Source organism: Xenopus tropicalis, chromosome 4, assembly GCF_000004195.4.
Source record: "Xenopus tropicalis strain Nigerian chromosome 4, UCB_Xtro_10.0, whole genome shotgun sequence".
NCBI lineage: Eukaryota > Metazoa > Chordata > Amphibia > Anura > Pipidae > Xenopus > Xenopus tropicalis.
In genome coordinates this window covers 27,200,805-27,219,570 of record NC_030680.2, presented here as the reverse complement: position 1 = coordinate 27,219,570, position 18,766 = coordinate 27,200,805, and the positions used below count along the sequence as shown (strand labels likewise).

Sequence of the window (18,766 nt, the reverse complement as noted above, 5' to 3'; positions counted from 1 at the left end):
AAAAATTAGAATTATTTGCTTATAATTAGTGATGGGCAAAATTTTGTTGCCAGGCACAGATTCGCAGCAAATTTCCGCATTCGCCATTGGCGAATTGTTTTGTGAAACTTCCGTGAAAATTTGATGCGAAAATTTTTTTTGTTGCGTGTCAAATTGGGCAAAGAAGACGTGGTCACGACAAATAGGGTGTGGTTGCTTTAAAAAGGGCACGTCAAATCAGGTGCAGCCGTGGCAAAAAAGGGCACGGTCACGTCAAAAAAAGGTGCGGTCGCTTAAAAATATACACGGACTACAAAAAATAGACGCGGGCGACAAAAAATAGATGCGGGCGATAAAAAAGATTGTGCATCAAATGCATTTTGCGCATTCTTCGCCTTTTCGCAAATTTTCTTGCCGTTTGCCAAATTTTATGGCGAACCGAAACACGGCACAGATTCGCTCATCACTACTTATTTATTGAGTCTAAGGGACATGGCCTACACTTAACTTTCTAGATAATAAGTTTCTTGATAATGGATCCCACACCTGTACCAGAAACACAATTAGAGCAGAATTAAACAGGCAACCAAATCAATAGTATCAAGTATATGGGAATAAATTTAGCTAGCTCACATGGAGCACTTATTCAACTTAAGCTAAAAAGCATTATTCTACAAAGTGATGCGCGACTCTGTCCCGTTTCGCTTAGCTGGAAATTTTGTGAATCTTTCAAAAGATTAGCAAAACGGCAAAATTGCTGTGCACATCATTTTTTTGACGCATGCAACATTTTGACGCCCATTTGTGAAAGAATCAGTCAATGGCGAAACACAGAAATTCATCACAAATCCATGCCTGGTGGATAATTTTGCCCATCACTACTTAATTTAGATGATCCCAATAAAGATACACTTACATTTCCTTACTAGAGTCACAACAAAATACAAGATGTTAATAGAAAAAAATCAAAAGGTCTACATTTATCATGCCCTAACGATATTACAGATCCACCTCAACAGAATTTAGTTATAAAAACATACTAAAATATACAAATTATAAAAAAACAAGTAGTATAATACAGCATAAAATTAAATTAAAGGAGAATAATGAATATTAAAAGGTACACACAAGCAGATTTATCATATTGTAAAATAAGAGCTTGCTACAGAAAAAAATACATAATTATGTTAGCCTCTCGTTATAATGTATATTACTATAAAAGTACACAATTACATTTCTTGTGCTATTATATCAGGAATTGTTTCCAGATTGATTTATGATACAGGTATGGGATCCGTTTTCCAGAATGCTTAGGACCTGGGGTTTTCTGGATGGGGTTTTTCTCCTACCTTAAGTATAAAAAAAAATATTAAACATAAATTTTCCGCATTCCGAGAATTTCCCGGTGAAGCAAGACGGGATAGATTCGCTCATCACTAATACTGGAAGCTAAGTTCTGCTAGCTATTTGACTGCTTATGCTAGTGTCTTCTCTTCAGTTTTGTTTTACTTTTGCATTAGTCTAAATAATAAAACATAAAACTGTATGTTTTCTAATATCGTATATAAAGTAGTACAATAAAATAAAATACTATCTCGCTTACCACACAATTTCACAGGGGAAATTTTTGTGTTATTTCAGATGGTGAAAAAAAAACAATAAAGTAAGTTGCAGCATAGTTCTGCTCTGCTTCCTTCATCATTCTAGATTTTTAGCAAAGAAAAAAAGTTGCAATTTTTTTCGAGATTTGCTTCAAAATGACTAAAAACACAAATCTGACAATTTGCCAGTTTAAACTTGCCAAGATCATATAGAAGTAAATGGCAGAGGTCCTTTCCCTTTCCTTAAAGATCCTTCTTTTTTCTCAAAACTTTAGAGGTTTTGGTGCAAAATTTTGCCTTGTTGAAGGTCTGAGATCACTAGACACAAGATGAAATAAGCTTTACCTTTTTCCTTTTCAGTACATTGCGCTGTTCCATTTTTGACATTCTAGGAAGGTTAGAGCAAATGTGCTACTTTCTAGTCAATACTTGGCAAATTAAGGCAGCAATGTAATCAATGAAACCATATTATCATTTGCACACTAGGGGCACATTCATAAAAGTACAAATCCAAATCACGAAATCCGATAATTTCTGATGATTGCAAAAGTCATGAAAATTCCGTTTGTTTGAATACGAAGATTTCGTACTTACGATCCAGGAAGTTCCGAAATTTTCTTATTGAAACGATCGTTTGTGAATGGGGATCCGAATGATCGCAAATGGCGGGAAAACCTTTCTGACTTTGGACCTTCAGTGCATGATTTTGGAAGCCTCCCATAGGACACAATGGCACTCTGCAGCTCCAACATGGCCAAAGGAAAGTCACGATAACGAAGCTTTAATGAATCCAAAACTTTTGTACTTGTTGCGACAAATTTTGGCACACAAATTGCCGCAAAGTACAAAAAAGTTGCACAAATTAACAAAAATATTGTAGAAGATATGCAAAAGTTGTAAATTTTTGTAATCGGACCTGTCGTACTTTAATGAACGTGCCCCTAAGGGGCAGCTTTACTAAAACTTCCTAATTTCAAATTTTCTTTTTTTTATTTTCAAATTCAACTAAAATTATTTTCCTGATTGTCTAATATATACTATAAAAAAAGTCACAAGGAAAAGTCGCTGCAAGAAAACTTGTAATAAACTCAACTTTATTGAATTATCAGTGTGGACCCAGCAAAATCTCTAAAGCTTCAAGACAAAAGAAGAAACCTCAAGGAAATGAAAAGGATTTTTGCCATTGACTTCTACATGAACTTAGCAAATTTAACCTAGCAAATTGTTGAGATTTTTAGTCATTTAGTAGTAAATTTAGAAACCATTGCAGTATTTTTTCTCTTCAACTTTTTTGTGCTAAAAATTAGATTTGCATTAAAAAAAATTGATGGTTAGTAAATGGGCCCCTAAATTTGTATTTTGGCATTCGTATAAGGTTTTGAAATCCATAAAGTAATTTGTAGCTGTCTATTTATTTAAAAGCCCACTCAACACAACTCAAAGGGGCTGATTTACTAATCCACGAACGGTCCGAAGGTGTCTGAATGCGTTTTTTTCGTAATGATCGGTATTTTGCGATTTTTTCTGAAATTGTCGCGCCTTTTTCATAGCCATTACGAATGTTTCGCAAAATGTCGCGACTTTTTCGTAGAGTTACGACTTGCGACTTTTTCGCAGCTTTCGCGCCGAGTACGAAAGTTTCGGATTCATTCAAGCTTCAGTATGGTGACTTTTCTTGGGCCAGGTTGGAGCTGCAGAGTGCCATTGAGTCCTATGGGAGGCTTCCAAAATCATGCTAAGTCTGAAAGTTTCGCCCGCCGCTTACGAGCGCTCAATACGAAAAAGTCGAGACAAGATACGAGCAAATCGTAACGGCCACGAAAAAGTCACAACTTTTCGCGCAAGTCGTAATGGTTACGAAAAAGTCACGACAATTTACGAAAAGTCATAACGGCGACGGAAAAAATCACAAAAAATATGAAAAAGTCGCAAAATGTTTTCCAATCGGAATTTTTCCAATTCGGATTCGGATTTGTGGGTTAGTAAATGTGCCCCAAAGTGTGAAATTAGAACTCAACACATAAAAACTCGCCCACTTTCTATTCATTCCTATGGTATTTTCAGAGGTGTATTTATCAAATAGTGAACTCTAACTTTCACCCATTGATAAATGCACTTCTTAAAGTCTCATTAAAATGAATCAAGTGTGGGTGAGTCTTTCTGTGATGAGCTTTAATGTATAACTTTGATAAATCTGCCTCTATATGTGTTTGCTGTTGATTATAGAAGCCTAATTTTGTCTGGCTATAGATATTTTTAGGCTTTTCATATGGGACATGAATACAACAGCATTTTTATATAATATCCTTGTCTGTTTGAGATTATTCTTTGAGTTCATAAATGATCAGTACTGGTGTTTTCATAAAATAATTATCTGAAGTCTTAACTGAATGGTACATTATTTCTGTGGATATTGTACACTTTTGCCTTTCAAAGTAAGACTATGGTTTATACTGTATTTCACCTGAATGGTTTGTTCCATGTATATTTCCATTGGAGCAAAGTGTTAATATTTGCAAAAAGTTAAAATTATAACTGAAATGAATTTTTCCATATGTTTTTTTCCACAGGTCTTTCTCTAATGACTTTTTGTGGTTAAAACACAATGTTTACCTTGATTGTAAATAATGGAGATTTCCATGTCCAGCCTAGGATGAGGTCAGAAATGGTCCTGGTGAGATGTATAAAAGGCAGAAGCTGAGAGAAGCAGGTTGTCATTGCAAGGCCAAGGAGCAAACCATGGGGCACCAGATGTGGGTGTTGGCCTTGATGCTTTCTCTCTCAAATGCCTATGACATTATTCCAGGTAAAAATCTATCTGTATTGCTTCATTAATATTTCCATTTTTAATAGATGCTGAATGTGCAGATTAAGAAAGAAATTGCTATTGTATAGTCTAATGTTCCATCCATTTTATATTGAATCACAACATATGCAGAACTGAAAAGATGGAGCATGCATTCTCCTACAAGTTCTGAAAATATTCTACACATTTTTCTGTCTGCATTGAACAGATCTACGCATTTTATACATCATAACATTTTATATGTGTGGGTGCCCGTGTATATCCCAACAATTTTCAGAAATGAATGGAAGCTAAAAGCCTGTACATTTATTTACAAGATTACTAGCTAACTGGCAGGAACGTTAAACACAAGTGAAATCAGAAATTAAGATGGGATAGTGTTATGTTTGTATATATTTTCTGGTTTGTTACTTTTGTTTTCAAAAGGGATGTACTGTAATTATCCCTTATTAAATGTAATTTATAAAGCACATTTCCCAAGAATATTTAAAATATTTATATTAAACTTAACACTTATAATTAGTACTAAGCACTAACATTACTTTCTCAGTATTTGAATCAATTATGCTTTTGCCCCAAAACTCCTTTAATAACTATAATTTGTAATACAACTAAGATAACTTTGGTTGCTCTAAGCTATTTAATAAAAAAACATACTGTACACTACATAGAAACATTTGGTACTTTTCTGTAAGCTCTTGTCATATTATTTTAAACTACTTTGCTCTAGAACATACTTAACTTGTTTGTGTTTTTACCAAATAGGTAGACCTATCGACCATACTAATTCTATCTGCAGTTCATGGGGGAACTTCCATTACAAGACATTCGATGGAGTGATCTATCAGTTTCCTGGAACCTGCAACTATAATTTGGCTACAGACTGTGGGAACTCCTATCATGATTTTTCTATCCACATCCAGCGTGCCATTGAAAATGGTAGCCCAGTAATTCACCAAATAAATATGCAAATCAAGGATGTTACCATTGAACTAAAGAGAGATTCTGAAAAGCTGAATGGGATCGGGTAAGTCAGATGCACATTTCATACTTGATTTTATTATTTTTACAAATTTGGAATTGAAAAATAATGTGACTAAATTCCAACATTACCAAAACAGTGCTACTGATATATCCCTCAGTTAAAAAACATTTACATTCATTTGGAAAAGTATAAATTGTCATACTAGACCTCTGAGCTTTAGAAGAATAAGGGGCAGATTAATCAAAATGTGAGTTTAGGGCTCAATACATAAAAACTCACCCACATTCTATTCATTTATATGGGATTTTTAGAAGCATATTTATCAATGGGTGACAGTTAGAACTCACCATTTAATAAATACACATCTAAAAATCCCATAGAAATGAATATAGCATGGGTGAGTTTTTATGTATTAGGCTCTAAACTCACATTTTGATAAATCTGCCCCTAAATGTCCTGATTCTTTATTTGTATTCGTTATACATATTTATGTATTTAGAATGGATGAATCAGTATTTGATCTAGATATATTTCTTTACCCAAATGAGTCTAATTTATCTGATGTATCTGATTTTGGGCTATATTTAACTTGAACGTTTACCTCATGGTTTATCAGAAAAAAAACCCCAAAGAGAACTGAAATTAAAGATAAGTATTTCTCATTCAATGAAATCTCAGGAATATAGAAAAGATGACTTATTCTTAACCCAAATGAGCCATCTGATTTTGGACTACATTTTATTTTATGGCAACGTTTACCTCATGGTATATAGGAAATACCTCAGTAATAAATGTTTTACTTTCTTAAAGGGTGCGGAGGTTTAGTCATATTTATTTTGTGCTCCCTTACATAAATATGCTGTATGCAAATAAGCACTACCAAGCAAAATTCTTTTTATTTTAAAAGGCATATCAAACTCCCAGGTTCATAAAGTAATATTTGTTCACTACATTCACACATAATTTAGACATTGAAACCTGACATCTGCCACTATCAACCAGTACTGACACAGGGAGTGCTATGTATAAAACCATTCATGGCTGGAATTGATTATGTGGCATATTGGAAATTTTAGTTCATGTATATCTCGCCCTGAAAGTGCAAATGAACATAATATTTGTTTAATGTTTTATTTCTTTTTAATACATATAATTTATTTTTAATACATATTTGTTTTAACACTTTAATACTATTTTATACTATTCCTCAGCTTTGAGACTCCTTACTTTAGCTATGGAATTTTCATCAACAAGAAGGATGGGTACACAATGGTGAATACAAAGACTGGTCTAACCCTCACATGGAACCAAGAAGACTCAGTTATGGTGAGTATCTTGCTCTTATTTGCAATAAAATATGGGCTGCATTGTCATTATGAATAGGTTGCACTTACTTTTTATGCCAAGGGTGAATGGAAAAAGAGTAGGTATATCATTCATCATAGAAAGGATTTCAGTACAGGTATGGGACTTGTTATTCAGAATGCACTGGAGCTGGGGTTTTCCAGATAAGGGATCTTTCCGGAATTTGGATTTCCATAACTTAACATAAGTCTGCTAAAAATCATTTAAATGTTGAATTAACCCAATAAGCTTGTTTTGCCTCCAATAAGAATTAATTATATCTTAGTTGGGATCAAGTACAGGTACTGTTTTATTATTACAGAGAAAAGGGAATCATTTAACCATTAAATAAACCCAATAGGGCTGTTCTGCCCCAATAAGGGGTAATTATATCTTAGTTGGGATCAAGTACAGGTACTGTTTTATTATTACAGAGAAAAGGGAATCATTTAACCATTAAATAAACCCAATAGGGCTGTTCTGCCCCCAATAAGGGGTAATTATATCTTAGTTGGGATCAAGTACAAGGTACTGTTCTATTATTACAGAGAAAAAGGAAATCATTTTTAAAACTTAGAATTATTTGCTTATAATGGAGTCTATGGGAGATGGCCTTTCCATAATTGGGAACTTTCTGGATAATGGGTTTCCCGATAAGGGATTCCATACCTGTACTGCCTGTGTGTTAATTTTTGTTTTTAAGTTTTATAACACAATCACATTGCAAGCCTATTCTTATTTTAATGAAACCAATAATAAGTTGACCCAAATGTATTTTTTTCATTGCAGTTAGAGCTGGATTCCAAATATAATGGCAAAATATGTGGTCTTTGTGGGGACTTCAATGGCATGCCAGTCAGTAATGAATTTTATATGAATGGTAAGTTGGTTTCCTTAATTAGTCCAGGGACTATGGTCAAAATATTTTGGGATAGCTATGCAATTTCTGTTATTAATGGATATTATTTTTGTTAGATATGCCACTCAACCCTATCCAATTTGGAAATATGCAAAACATCAATGATCCAACTGTTACCTGCACAAATGTAGATGAAAGCCAGCAAATGAATGCTTCCAGTTGTGGACAATACGTAAGCATATTTGTATATAGGCCTTGTTAATAAGATTCTCTAGACCTGTCAATTATGCATTGTTTTGCCAAATAAATGTTATATCAATAAATGCCAGGATCAGTTCTGATGATACTGTATCTAAAAATCAGTACTCTAGAATATTTATCATGGACAGCATTTGAAGATAATATTGTTTTTTTTTTCTCTTTCCAGTACTCAGTATGCAAAAGTTACCTTAGCCAAAGTGCTTTTTCATCATGCCAAGATCTTCTTGAAGTATCCGATTATGTTATGGCCTGCATGCTTGATGTGTGCTCCTGTAGCAGTGCCGATGTCTCCTGTCTATGCAATACATTAACTGAGTTTTCAAGGCAATGCACTCACGCAGGAGGGAGCCCACAGAACTGGAGAACTGATACCCTCTGTCGTAAGCATCTTATTTTTTTAATATACAATAGTATCAAACCCTATAGCTTACTTCTTACTTTCATTACTTAATTATTCCTATTCATATAATAAATACACAGTCCATGTTTTTACATACACAGCAAATTAACTATTTTTAACAAATAGCAAAAAAAAATAACTTTTTCAAATTTTTTTTTTTAATTTAAAGCTAAACAGTGCCCTGGGAATATGATATACAAGGAGAGTGGTTCCCCATGCATAAGTTCATGTTCTCATCGTGAAGTAAAAAGCCTTTGTGAGGAACATGATGTAGATGGTTGCTTCTGCCCTGATGGTAAGTCTTGTGGAAATGTTATACTAAATTGTTATTAGCAAAAAAAAGAAAAAAGTAACTTTCCTATCCCAGTTATTGGATAGAGTACTAAAACTAATGTAAAATGCATGAGTCCTACTTCTTATCTTCAAGTGTGAAATGGTATATATTACAGCTAGTCAAAAAAAGTCTGTGGTAGCAATATAACATCTGTGTTGATGGTGAATTCAGAGTTTAGAGACAGGGCACTCAGTAATGGGGCATTGGTCCACAGTCAAGCTACTGTGGACCAATAGAAAAAGATTAAACAAGATATAGAGAAGGTATTTGGTCATTGCCTAATGGTTAACCTCAGGAAGAATGCAAAAAGCACTACAGCTATGATTATTTATTTATTTTTTTTAAATTGTCGTTTTTATTGTAATTTACAGCATAACAATTCATGACAGCACACTTGTATTACATTCTTATTTAACAATGCAGGTAAATCAAAAGGTGCACAATCTTTTGCTAATTTCAGTCCTAATAATGGAATAACAGTGCTTAGTTATCGTAACCAGTGTTTCGGGGTAGGGGTTTCCCGTCTTTGAGGGGTGGTCTAGTTCCCCTCGCTAGATTGAGTTTGTTGGAAACCACCTTGCCGGGTATTTTGCTAATGGATAGTGGTGGTGTGCCGTCTGGATTAACCGAATTGAACAAAGATAGTGGTATATATACTTAGTGGAAAAGGGTAAGAAAGGGGGAAACAGTAAAGTATATATATTAAAACCATAACTAAGAAAAGAAAAGATAGAAAGGATGAGAAAGATTATAGGAACATTCTGCTCATTCGCTTTATGGATTATTCCAGTGTAAGTCCATGGTCTTGTCGTGTGGATACATCCAGTGGCCATTAGGATGGAGTCTTCCACTCCTATTCAGTCTGTGTGCGAGCGTCGGGCCATGATTATTTTTTTAAATGTTATATCTATGGAAAATCATTGGCTGAGCTTATAACTCACTGTAATTTTACCTTGTAAAAATGTTTAGAATATGTTTCCATTGCAAGTATTGTCTACTGTTTAGCTTCTGTAGCATGCATAAAGGATTTATATTCTTTCTGTAAGGCATAATCATTACCACTATGGCTTCAGTGGTGTCTCATTGCAGTGTTTTCAAAACACTAGTTCTACAAAAAAGGCAATGATTGCCAAAAATTACTACAGACAATGATCTTAATTGGCCTAAACCAATTAACTATGACCTTAACATTTTGTCAGACACCATAACAGATTGTAAACTATGTGTTCTTTAGGCTTTTTCCGCCCTATTGTTTTCAGAGACATTACAAACAAAAGCTAAGATGGGAGTGCAAAAACTTTATTCCAAAGAAAATAGCAACTGACTTTTTTTATTTGGCTTTCTTTAGGCACAGTGTGGGATGATTACAATAACACAGGCTGCATTTCAACTACTCAATGTTCCTGCAAGTTTCGAGATCAGCTCTATGCTCCCGGATCAAACATTATAAACGATTGTGATGAATGGTAAGCATGGGCTATGTTATGCAACTTTACAAGTACCCTAGTATACTGTACCATAATGGATTTTTTTATTGATTTAAGCTAGATATTTAAGTTTTATATTTAATTTGATAAATATACAGGTATAGGACCTGTTATCCAGATTGCTGTGGACCTGGGTTTTTCCCGATAAGGGGTCTTTCTATAATTTGGATTTCTAAGTCTACTAAAAAACCTTAAACATTAATTAAACCCAATAACGTTAATTTGCTTACAATAAGTATTAATGATATCTTAGTTGGGATTGAGTATAAGGTGATGTTTTATAATTATAGAATAGGAAATGAGCTTAAAGGGGATTGATTTAGGATGAAGTAAATAGCACGGTTTGGAGCTGGGTTTCCAGATAACAGATTCTATACCTGTATTTAACCAGCTGTGTAACCAAATAATTATTAGTTATGCTCTGTGGAGTATTCTATTCATGCATTCTTTTTAGTAAAAACTGTTTATCCCTTTTTTAGCTATTGTAACGAGGGAAAATGGGTCTGCGCAGGGGGAACATGCCCCAAAGTTTGTTCCATTGAAGGAGGAGCTCATTTCCAAACGTTTGATGGGAAGCTGTATGATTTCTTTGGAAGATGCTATTATTTGCTGTCTAAGGCAAGGCACTATACAACACAAAATCTGGATGCTAATAATCTTTTATCTAAGGGAGCAGTGTGAAACTACTCATATAGTAATATAATAGAGCAGAATTGTGATCTACATCTTATGTAGTAGAATTTTGAAGCATTAATCTATAATGTATATATTGTGTGCCAAATCTGTGGTTCTTTTCTTTACATTTAGTTCAATAATTTTATAATTTCTTCATATAAAAATAGTTACTGTATATTACTGCAGTCACTGTTGAACATAACTAAACTGTTGAACATAATACCAATGTTTGTGATATGAATGATTTCAAAACAACACTTTGGCTTTTAATATTTATTTCCCCTCTAGATTGATTTAAGGAGTAATGACAGCTACACAATCGCAGCAGAGCTGACTCCATGCAATGCCTATTCACGGGAAACTTGCCTGAAAACCATCAAGTTCTACACCGATAATGGGAAAAATGTAGGTTTGCTGAAAGCACATTTATTTTTGTTCCATTAGTTATTTCTAGTTAACATAATTGTTACAATAACATTTCCTATATTATGCAGATTTTGTCTATCAGAGCTGACGGATCTGTTTTACTAAATGATCTTCAAGTAAGCATCCCGCATATCACAGGTAAGAAATATCCATGTAGAAAAGTCTTTAAACTCAAAATCGGAATCAGAATATCACTGTCTATGCTGCATAGATACTATTCTTATCCAAAAAGTTGAATACTCTCACGTGAAAATTTTTTTTTGTCCCTTAATGTCTTCAAAGGGTAACCAATAGCAACTAAATACAGTATATGTCTACTACTAGGTGACTAGTAAATGCTATCTGCTGATTATCTACTATAGCTGATTAGAAAAATAGCAAACTTTTTACCTTTTTATATTATTATCATTGTATGAAATTCCAGCCAATAAACATTCAGTACTGTATATTTTTATCACCCTATCAAATGGAAAATGTTGTTCTATACTGGCCTTTTATTGTATTTTCCCCATGTTAATACTGTGTTTAAATGATATCTTATTTCTAGGAAGTTTTTCAGTTATACAGCCCTCTGAATCATTTGTCGTTGTGGAGACAGAATTTGGTCTCCAAATCCAAATTCAGTTCCTACCATTGATGCAAGTGTATATTACCATGGATAATTCTGAGGAGAATGCAGTTGAAGGTGGGTTTATAATTACTGATATCTAATTAACCTATAAATAGAGCGTACAATAAGAAATCATTGCATATAACCCAGCAAACCCTAAAATGATTTTAATAATTTCTAAAAGCACTACAATTCCAAGAAATTAAAATTGATTTATAGACCTTTTTTTAGCAGAAATTTTCTTTTTTGCAACCATTTGCTTTTATGAGGGTTTAGTTGTCCCCAAAAGCAGGTATGTTAGTAAATAAACTTCTAATAAATTATGTGTATCTACTGTAACTTTATTATGACCCCATGGAAAGAACCGCTAACTCCTGACCAGGTGGCCTGATCTACAAACATGTGAAGGTCGATTTTAACCTGTTAGAAAGTATCCATTTTTTTTGTTCATGAATGTTGAGGGGTTAGATACAATGTGAGCTTAATGATGTCCTGTGAGTATCAAATATATTGAAATTATACTCAAACTTAGTACCTAATTTGTCTGGTATACAGTATAAAATGTTTTACCTAAAAATGTTCAACATGTTGCATGTGTTCAAAACATTTAGAAATGTTTCCTTGCCTGATCCCAGAATTCCTCTATGAGGGGGCGGCCATATTTGTGCAGCAGTAGTCCGTTAGCATTAGAAGCTATAACTGAGAGACTGAGAAGGGACAGTCAGATTGGCAAAACAGTCAGGTTTAGGGGCTTCAAGTAACAATTACTTACAAAAGTAGGTCTATCAGTGAAAAATGATCAACATGACGTATAGGGAACATTTACATACATTGATATTTTGAAGAGTAGTGTTAGTATCACATTTGTTGATAGCATTTTAAGACATAGACTCATAACAACTTGCCCAACCAATTGACAGGGTTTACATGTGTTCCACAGATAGCCCATGTGTAGCAATCCACAAACAAGCAGTGTTTAATATTATATACTGCAGTGCTTAATATTATTTGCCCTACTGGTTAAACAAATCCAATGGGGGCTCATGGTCCCATGACAGTCCAAAGAGCCTTAATGGGAGGGATTTTGGTCTCTGAGACTTCATTAGTTAAAGACAGTTACTCTTCCTTAAGGGGGGAAGGTCTCTGCAGATATTATGACTCATTGTTCTTCTCAGTCCTCTTTTTCCCAAGAATTCCCACCCCCCCCCCTTTTAGATTTTACTTCCTAACTTATCATTTTTCCATACTATTTCATCCCTCTGTCCTTTCATTCCCATTCTGGGCTGTATGTGTAAAGCAACAGACGAGAAAGGTATAGACTACTGCTATTTTCTGTTTCTGGGATAGGTAATAGTATATACGATAGGTATGGGCTAGGTAATAGATATAATAGTATAATATTTTAATACTGCATTTTAATACCCAGGTCATCAAACTAACTGAAATAGAATAGTATTAGATTATATTGTACATTGTTAGAAGATAAAAAAAACAATTTCTTGTTTTAACCTTTCACTGTATTTCCTAGCATTTCACATTCAGCAAAAAAGTATAATATATTATCTTCTTTGTAGGTCTTTGTGGTAACTTTAATTACATAGAAGGAGATGACTTCACAACATCTGGAGGTATAGATGAATCAACAGCATCAGCCTTTGCCAACACCTGGAAAATGCAGTCTACCTGCCAAGACTCAGTAGAAATGTTAGGAGATCCATGCAGCTTCAGTGTTGAGACTAGTAAGTAGCTTGTTTGTTTACTTGACATATATGGCTTATACAATGCATTATAGATCTAACTTTCTTCATTTTCACCTCTTTTAATTTGTCTTCTGCAGAAACATATGCTGAGTTCTGGTGTTCTAAAGTAAAAGATTCAGATTCTATTTTTGGGACATGCCATGATACAGTAGACCCAAATGAATATTATAAGGTAATTCATTATAAGCTTCACTTTGCCAATACCTTATAGTTTTATGGTAATAATATGTTACTTATTTACATTCTGTGATAAGTCTTGTGCTCTTGGCCATGGAGAATTCTCAGTTCTGGAAATTTTACAATAACCCTACTGTGACATTCAAGCAAGCAGTTATGATGTAATATGATGTAATATTTCTTATTGCCAATATATGTCACAAACAACCCTTTATCATTCGTAAAATAGGGTTACAAGGGGTTTTAAACATAATTTAAAATGTCTCATACAGGAAAAAGTATAGAACCACCCCCATATATGCACGGTCATAATCAAGTGATTTTAGGGCCTGATCCAAATGCAGTTTGTGTCATTATCTGCAATTCATGGTTCTTTTAAAAAAAAAAGTCTGAAGACTGACAAATTTCTACAAAAATTCAGCTCAGATTCTTTTCTAAATGTCAGACATTTGAACTTTAATAATAAATCAGCCAGAAGAATGATCACTTTGTAATAAATTACTTCTGTGGCCTTTTGTGAATTTGATATGTAAAATTGGGAATTTTATAATTAAGACACAACTATCTTTATTAGAACCTTAAAGAAACTCAAGATCATTTTCTTCCTATAGAGATGTATGTCTGATACCTGCAGCTGTAGTCGTAGCGATATCTGCATGTGTGCCGCAATGTCCTCATATGCCAGAGCCTGTGCTGCAAAAGGAAAGATCTTGTGGGGCTGGAGGAATGGAACCTGTGGTAAGACAAGTTTCCAGTATTGCTGAAATGGCAAGATTTTAGGCACACATCAGTACAGAGGGACATATTATGTTCCACTGAAGCTGCTCGCGCACTTGGCATAGACTTATCTCTATATACAGGCTTTGAGAAAATGTAAGATACTGTTTATGGCCCCATTCAGCTGACGGATTGAAATATTTTCATTAAACATATTAATAGGGGAAAATAAAGATTATTATGATCTTTAGAGTATAGTTTTTATACCTTGACATTTATTACAGCCAATTCAGTCAATACTGAATTATGAAGCTTACATGCTTAAGCCCCATAATTGTAAAAGGTTTAAAAATACTTCCTTAATAAGGCATTGCTATAACTCTGTAGGGTATATGTTATGGTAGTAATAGATACCATATGTAACAGGTACTTGATCATAACTAGGCTGAATGAATCAATATTGGTGGCAAAACAATCCTACTGGCTGTATTTAATCTCAAAATGATTTTCAACAGACTAAGGTACAAGTTGTAAAAACATTCCTTATCCAGAAAACCCAGGGTCCAAAGCATTACAGATAACCCTATACCAATATATGTTTGTAATAGTTTACGTATTAGTATTCTTCTAAACGTGCTTTAATATTTACAGAAAATGACATTCCCAGCTGCCCTGCCACACAGACATACTTGTATAACATCACTACTTGTCAGCCTACTTGCCGCTCCCTGTCACTTGGAGAAAAAGACTGTGACAGTGAATTCACACCTATTGATGGCTGTGGCTGCCCAGATGGAACATATGTTAATGAAAAAGGTGGTTGCGTTCCCATATCAGAGTGTTCATGCTACTACCAAGGAATGTATCTCAGACCATATGAGGTTTTCTACAAAAGGGATGAACGATGGTACGTATAAGTAACATATAAAGAAAAAAAATATTATTTCTATATTCCTTGCACCCCTCTGAACTGTTTGCATAGTTTTCTGTGAATGTAGGAGTAATAAAACTATATAGCTGAAGTACTGTAGGGCAGATACTGTCAGTAAATCTTAAAAGAGGTGATGCTATTGACTTGAGTGCCAAAATACTGATTTTTATGTTTTCCCACCAGTTCCTGTATTGCGGGAAAACTTAACTGCGCCAGTTTTATCAATGACAGTAAGTTAAACAATGATACAATTCTTTTTTTTTTGTCTTGCTTTTCTATAATAATTTCCATAACATTTTAAAAATGTATGGTATTTGATGCTTGATAGTTGATTACCATATAGGTTTATCACTTTGTTTGCAGCCTTCTTTTTTTCAAAAATAGTATTTGCGATACTAGCAAAATAACATATATGTATCAATGTACATGTTCATTTTTTTATAGCATACCAAGCTGTACTTATGTTATCATCACAAAGTTTCTAATACCTTATATAATTTGTAGTATTATCTAATATTTTGTAATAACATGGTCTAATGCAAAGTCTTCTTGCAGCTTGTTCCAATGGGAAAGTCTTCTTTGACTGCAGCTCACTTCAGAAAGGAGATCCTATTCCACAGCATAGGAGTTGCCGTACTCTGAATATCGGACCTGTATGTTAATATAATTTGTTTTAGAATAATGTTGTTATTATCAAATGTTTGTAAAGTGTGACAATATTTGAGTTGTGCGACAACTTCATTAATAATACTGCTACTTATCTCCAAAAGATTACTTTTAAAATGTAATTTTTTAATTTTCGTAGTCAATATTTCATTCAAGAAAAGTAATATATTACAAACATTGGGTAGCTGTGTAAGTCCCCTGTTACCTACTGGGTTACCCACAATGTCAGCGTTAAGATTTTGCACATTTCACCTAATATTTACTGTATATGCCACTGTTATTCTTTGGGTCATTTGGATGTGATTTCTTCTGTAGTACTCCAGACCAAACTTGTTAATGTTGGAATTGGACTGGTTTGTGTTGAAAAGGACCTTGTAGTACTCCAGACCAGTCTTGTTCTGGTCTGGAGTACTACAAGGTCCTTTTCAACACAAACCAGTCCAATTCCAACATTAACAAGTTTGGTCTGGAGTACTACAGAAGAAATCACATCCAAATGACCCAAAGAATAACAGTGGCATCTTAAAATATGTTACATGCAGTCATTGTTCAAAACATTTTTTTAGTTATAGATGTAACACGTAGACTAACAAGTGGGCAACTGCCCTACCTATCTTATTCAGAATATGAATGTGCACAGACTTTTAGGTGGTTCCCTCCCGTATGTGAAATCTAAAAGGTTGTGCATCTTCATCAACTAAATAAAATAAAATGTCCTGTCCATTGATATTTTGGCATTTTTTTCTTTATTTGTGATCACAAAGGATTGCATGCTTTTTTTTGCATTGGCAATATTCAGTAGATCTCATAAATCTACTTGTATAACTTGTATTTGACCTCATTGTCCAGGTCAAATAGAAAACAGTGACTTTAAACATGGGCAAAGATATGCAACATTTCCATACACACTGTTATATTGGAATGATTACTAACCTTGACATGTGAAAATAGTTCATAGCAGTTGCATTTACAGAACAGCTTCAGTTAATAGTGTTTCTGGTCTACAGTACATATCAATAGAAATAGTGAAAAAAGTTTACTGTACCATGATATAATCAATTTGTTAAATTCTTTCGTAACCAGTTTTTTTTTCTTTGAATAGGTATGGCCAGAATGCATCTCAGGCTGTGTGTGCCCAGAAGGGCTACTTGATGATGGCACTGGTGGCTGTGTACTCGAGAGTTACTGCCCTTGCACATATAATAATGAAGTATTTCCTCATGGATCTAGCCTCAATGAAGAATGCAAATCCTGGTGAGGTTATTTTAGATTTTAAATAGACCATTACAATGTTTTATGGGATATCATTACAAATTATAATAACTAGAGAATGAGTTTGTAATATAATGTTCTTTCTGCAGCGCTTGCGAGAGTGGCATTTGGTCATGTATACAAACACCTTGTTATGGAACGTGTACCATCTTTGGGAGCGGCCATTATATTACATTTGACAAAAAATTCTATGATTTTGATGGAAGTTGTGAATTTGTAGTTGCTCAGGTAAGCATTTTTATGTTTCAGGAAAACTATTTATCCTGCCTTACATTTAAAAAAAAAGAAAAGAAAAAGAACATTTTAGGATTTAAGCTGAAAAATGTATTTATTTATAGACTGTTAAATTTCATATCAATATGGAAATAAGCTGAATCCTAGGGTGAAAAAGCTCAAATGTACATGTACAGAAAGGGGGATGTCCAATAAGAGGGAAGAGTAGATGGTGACAAAGAGGACTCTTTCTATGCACTATATATATATCAAATATACATTTAAATCAAATATGCATTTGAAAAAAAATAATATAAACATGGTAAATCTAGAGTCAAAAAGAACAAATACATTTTTCTAATGCAACATCTCTTTTCTTTCATTATTTTATTTATTGCTGTCTTATTATTATTATTATTTTTAAATTATAGGACTATTGTGGCGATGTAAATGGTACCTTTAGAATAATCACAGAGAATATTCCATGTGGCACCACTGGAGTAACCTGCTCAAAGTCTATCAAGATATATTTAGGGGTAAGTTTTGCACTGTTGTACTCTATTGGTACATACTGCCTGTGTAAAATATTATTATATCATTAGCAACAAGGCTTTTTACTTGGGTTAGAGGGGTATTTGGTAAATTAATAAAACAACATTCAAAGGCTGTTGTTTGGTGTGACAGCTCTAAAAATGCTTTCTGTTTTAACCCATTGTACATTCAAAAACTCTATTGTAGGCATCTTTTAAAACCAATCTATCCATACATGCACTGCATTATGATACATGCCTAAGAGGTAATGTAATAAAATATCTAAAGTTTTAGCCAGTACATGCTACTTACTGATTGGTTGCAATGGGATACTAGAGAAGTTGCAAACTATATATATAAAGGATATCCAGTAAACTACAATTCCCAAGATATCAACAACAAGGAAAGGTGTCATTGGACACAAGAGTTATGTTTCAATCATGTGAGGATGGGCAGTGAGACCATATGATTAACTTTTTACATAGTTTTTTAAAAGGTTCTACATTTAATTTAAATCTTGCTTTGTTTAACCATTCAGAATTCAGAACTGAAGTTGGCCAATGAGCACTTGGAGCAAACTGTAGTGGATCCATTAAGTGTAGAGGAACAATACAGAGCCCGTGAAGTGGGTCTATACATAGTAATTCATACAAAAGATGATATTTTCTTCATTTGGGACAAGAAAACTTCCATATTAATTAGACTACCATCTTCATACAAGGTAAGATATGA

The 18,766-nt window shown here is 33.8% G+C and overlaps 1 protein-coding gene across 1 annotated transcript in view; it reads left to right on the top strand.

Annotated features, from left to right (window-relative positions):
* The first annotated feature begins 4,259 nt into the window (after window positions 1–4,259).
* LOC100498223 (mucin-2) overlaps window positions 4,260–18,766 on the top strand; it is a 163,485-nt gene continuing 148,978 nt past the window's right edge. The window contains exons 1-22 of the mRNA XM_031900758.1: window positions 4,260–4,386; window positions 5,152–5,413; window positions 6,583–6,697; window positions 7,505–7,595; window positions 7,691–7,806; window positions 8,002–8,215; window positions 8,405–8,530; window positions 9,918–10,035; window positions 10,536–10,674; window positions 11,020–11,136; window positions 11,226–11,295; window positions 11,705–11,842; window positions 13,342–13,506; window positions 13,605–13,699; window positions 14,316–14,442; window positions 15,073–15,328; window positions 15,536–15,582; window positions 15,908–16,005; window positions 17,121–17,272; window positions 17,380–17,518; window positions 17,935–18,039; window positions 18,573–18,755. Of these exons, the coding sequence (XP_031756618.1) occupies window positions 4,260–4,386; window positions 5,152–5,413; window positions 6,583–6,697; window positions 7,505–7,595; window positions 7,691–7,806; window positions 8,002–8,215; window positions 8,405–8,530; window positions 9,918–10,035; window positions 10,536–10,674; window positions 11,020–11,136; window positions 11,226–11,295; window positions 11,705–11,842; window positions 13,342–13,506; window positions 13,605–13,699; window positions 14,316–14,442; window positions 15,073–15,328; window positions 15,536–15,582; window positions 15,908–16,005; window positions 17,121–17,272; window positions 17,380–17,518; window positions 17,935–18,039; window positions 18,573–18,755 (3,000 nt within the window). The remainder of the gene's footprint in view (window positions 4,387–5,151; window positions 5,414–6,582; window positions 6,698–7,504; window positions 7,596–7,690; window positions 7,807–8,001; window positions 8,216–8,404; window positions 8,531–9,917; window positions 10,036–10,535; window positions 10,675–11,019; window positions 11,137–11,225; window positions 11,296–11,704; window positions 11,843–13,341; window positions 13,507–13,604; window positions 13,700–14,315; window positions 14,443–15,072; window positions 15,329–15,535; window positions 15,583–15,907; window positions 16,006–17,120; window positions 17,273–17,379; window positions 17,519–17,934; window positions 18,040–18,572; window positions 18,756–18,766) is intronic.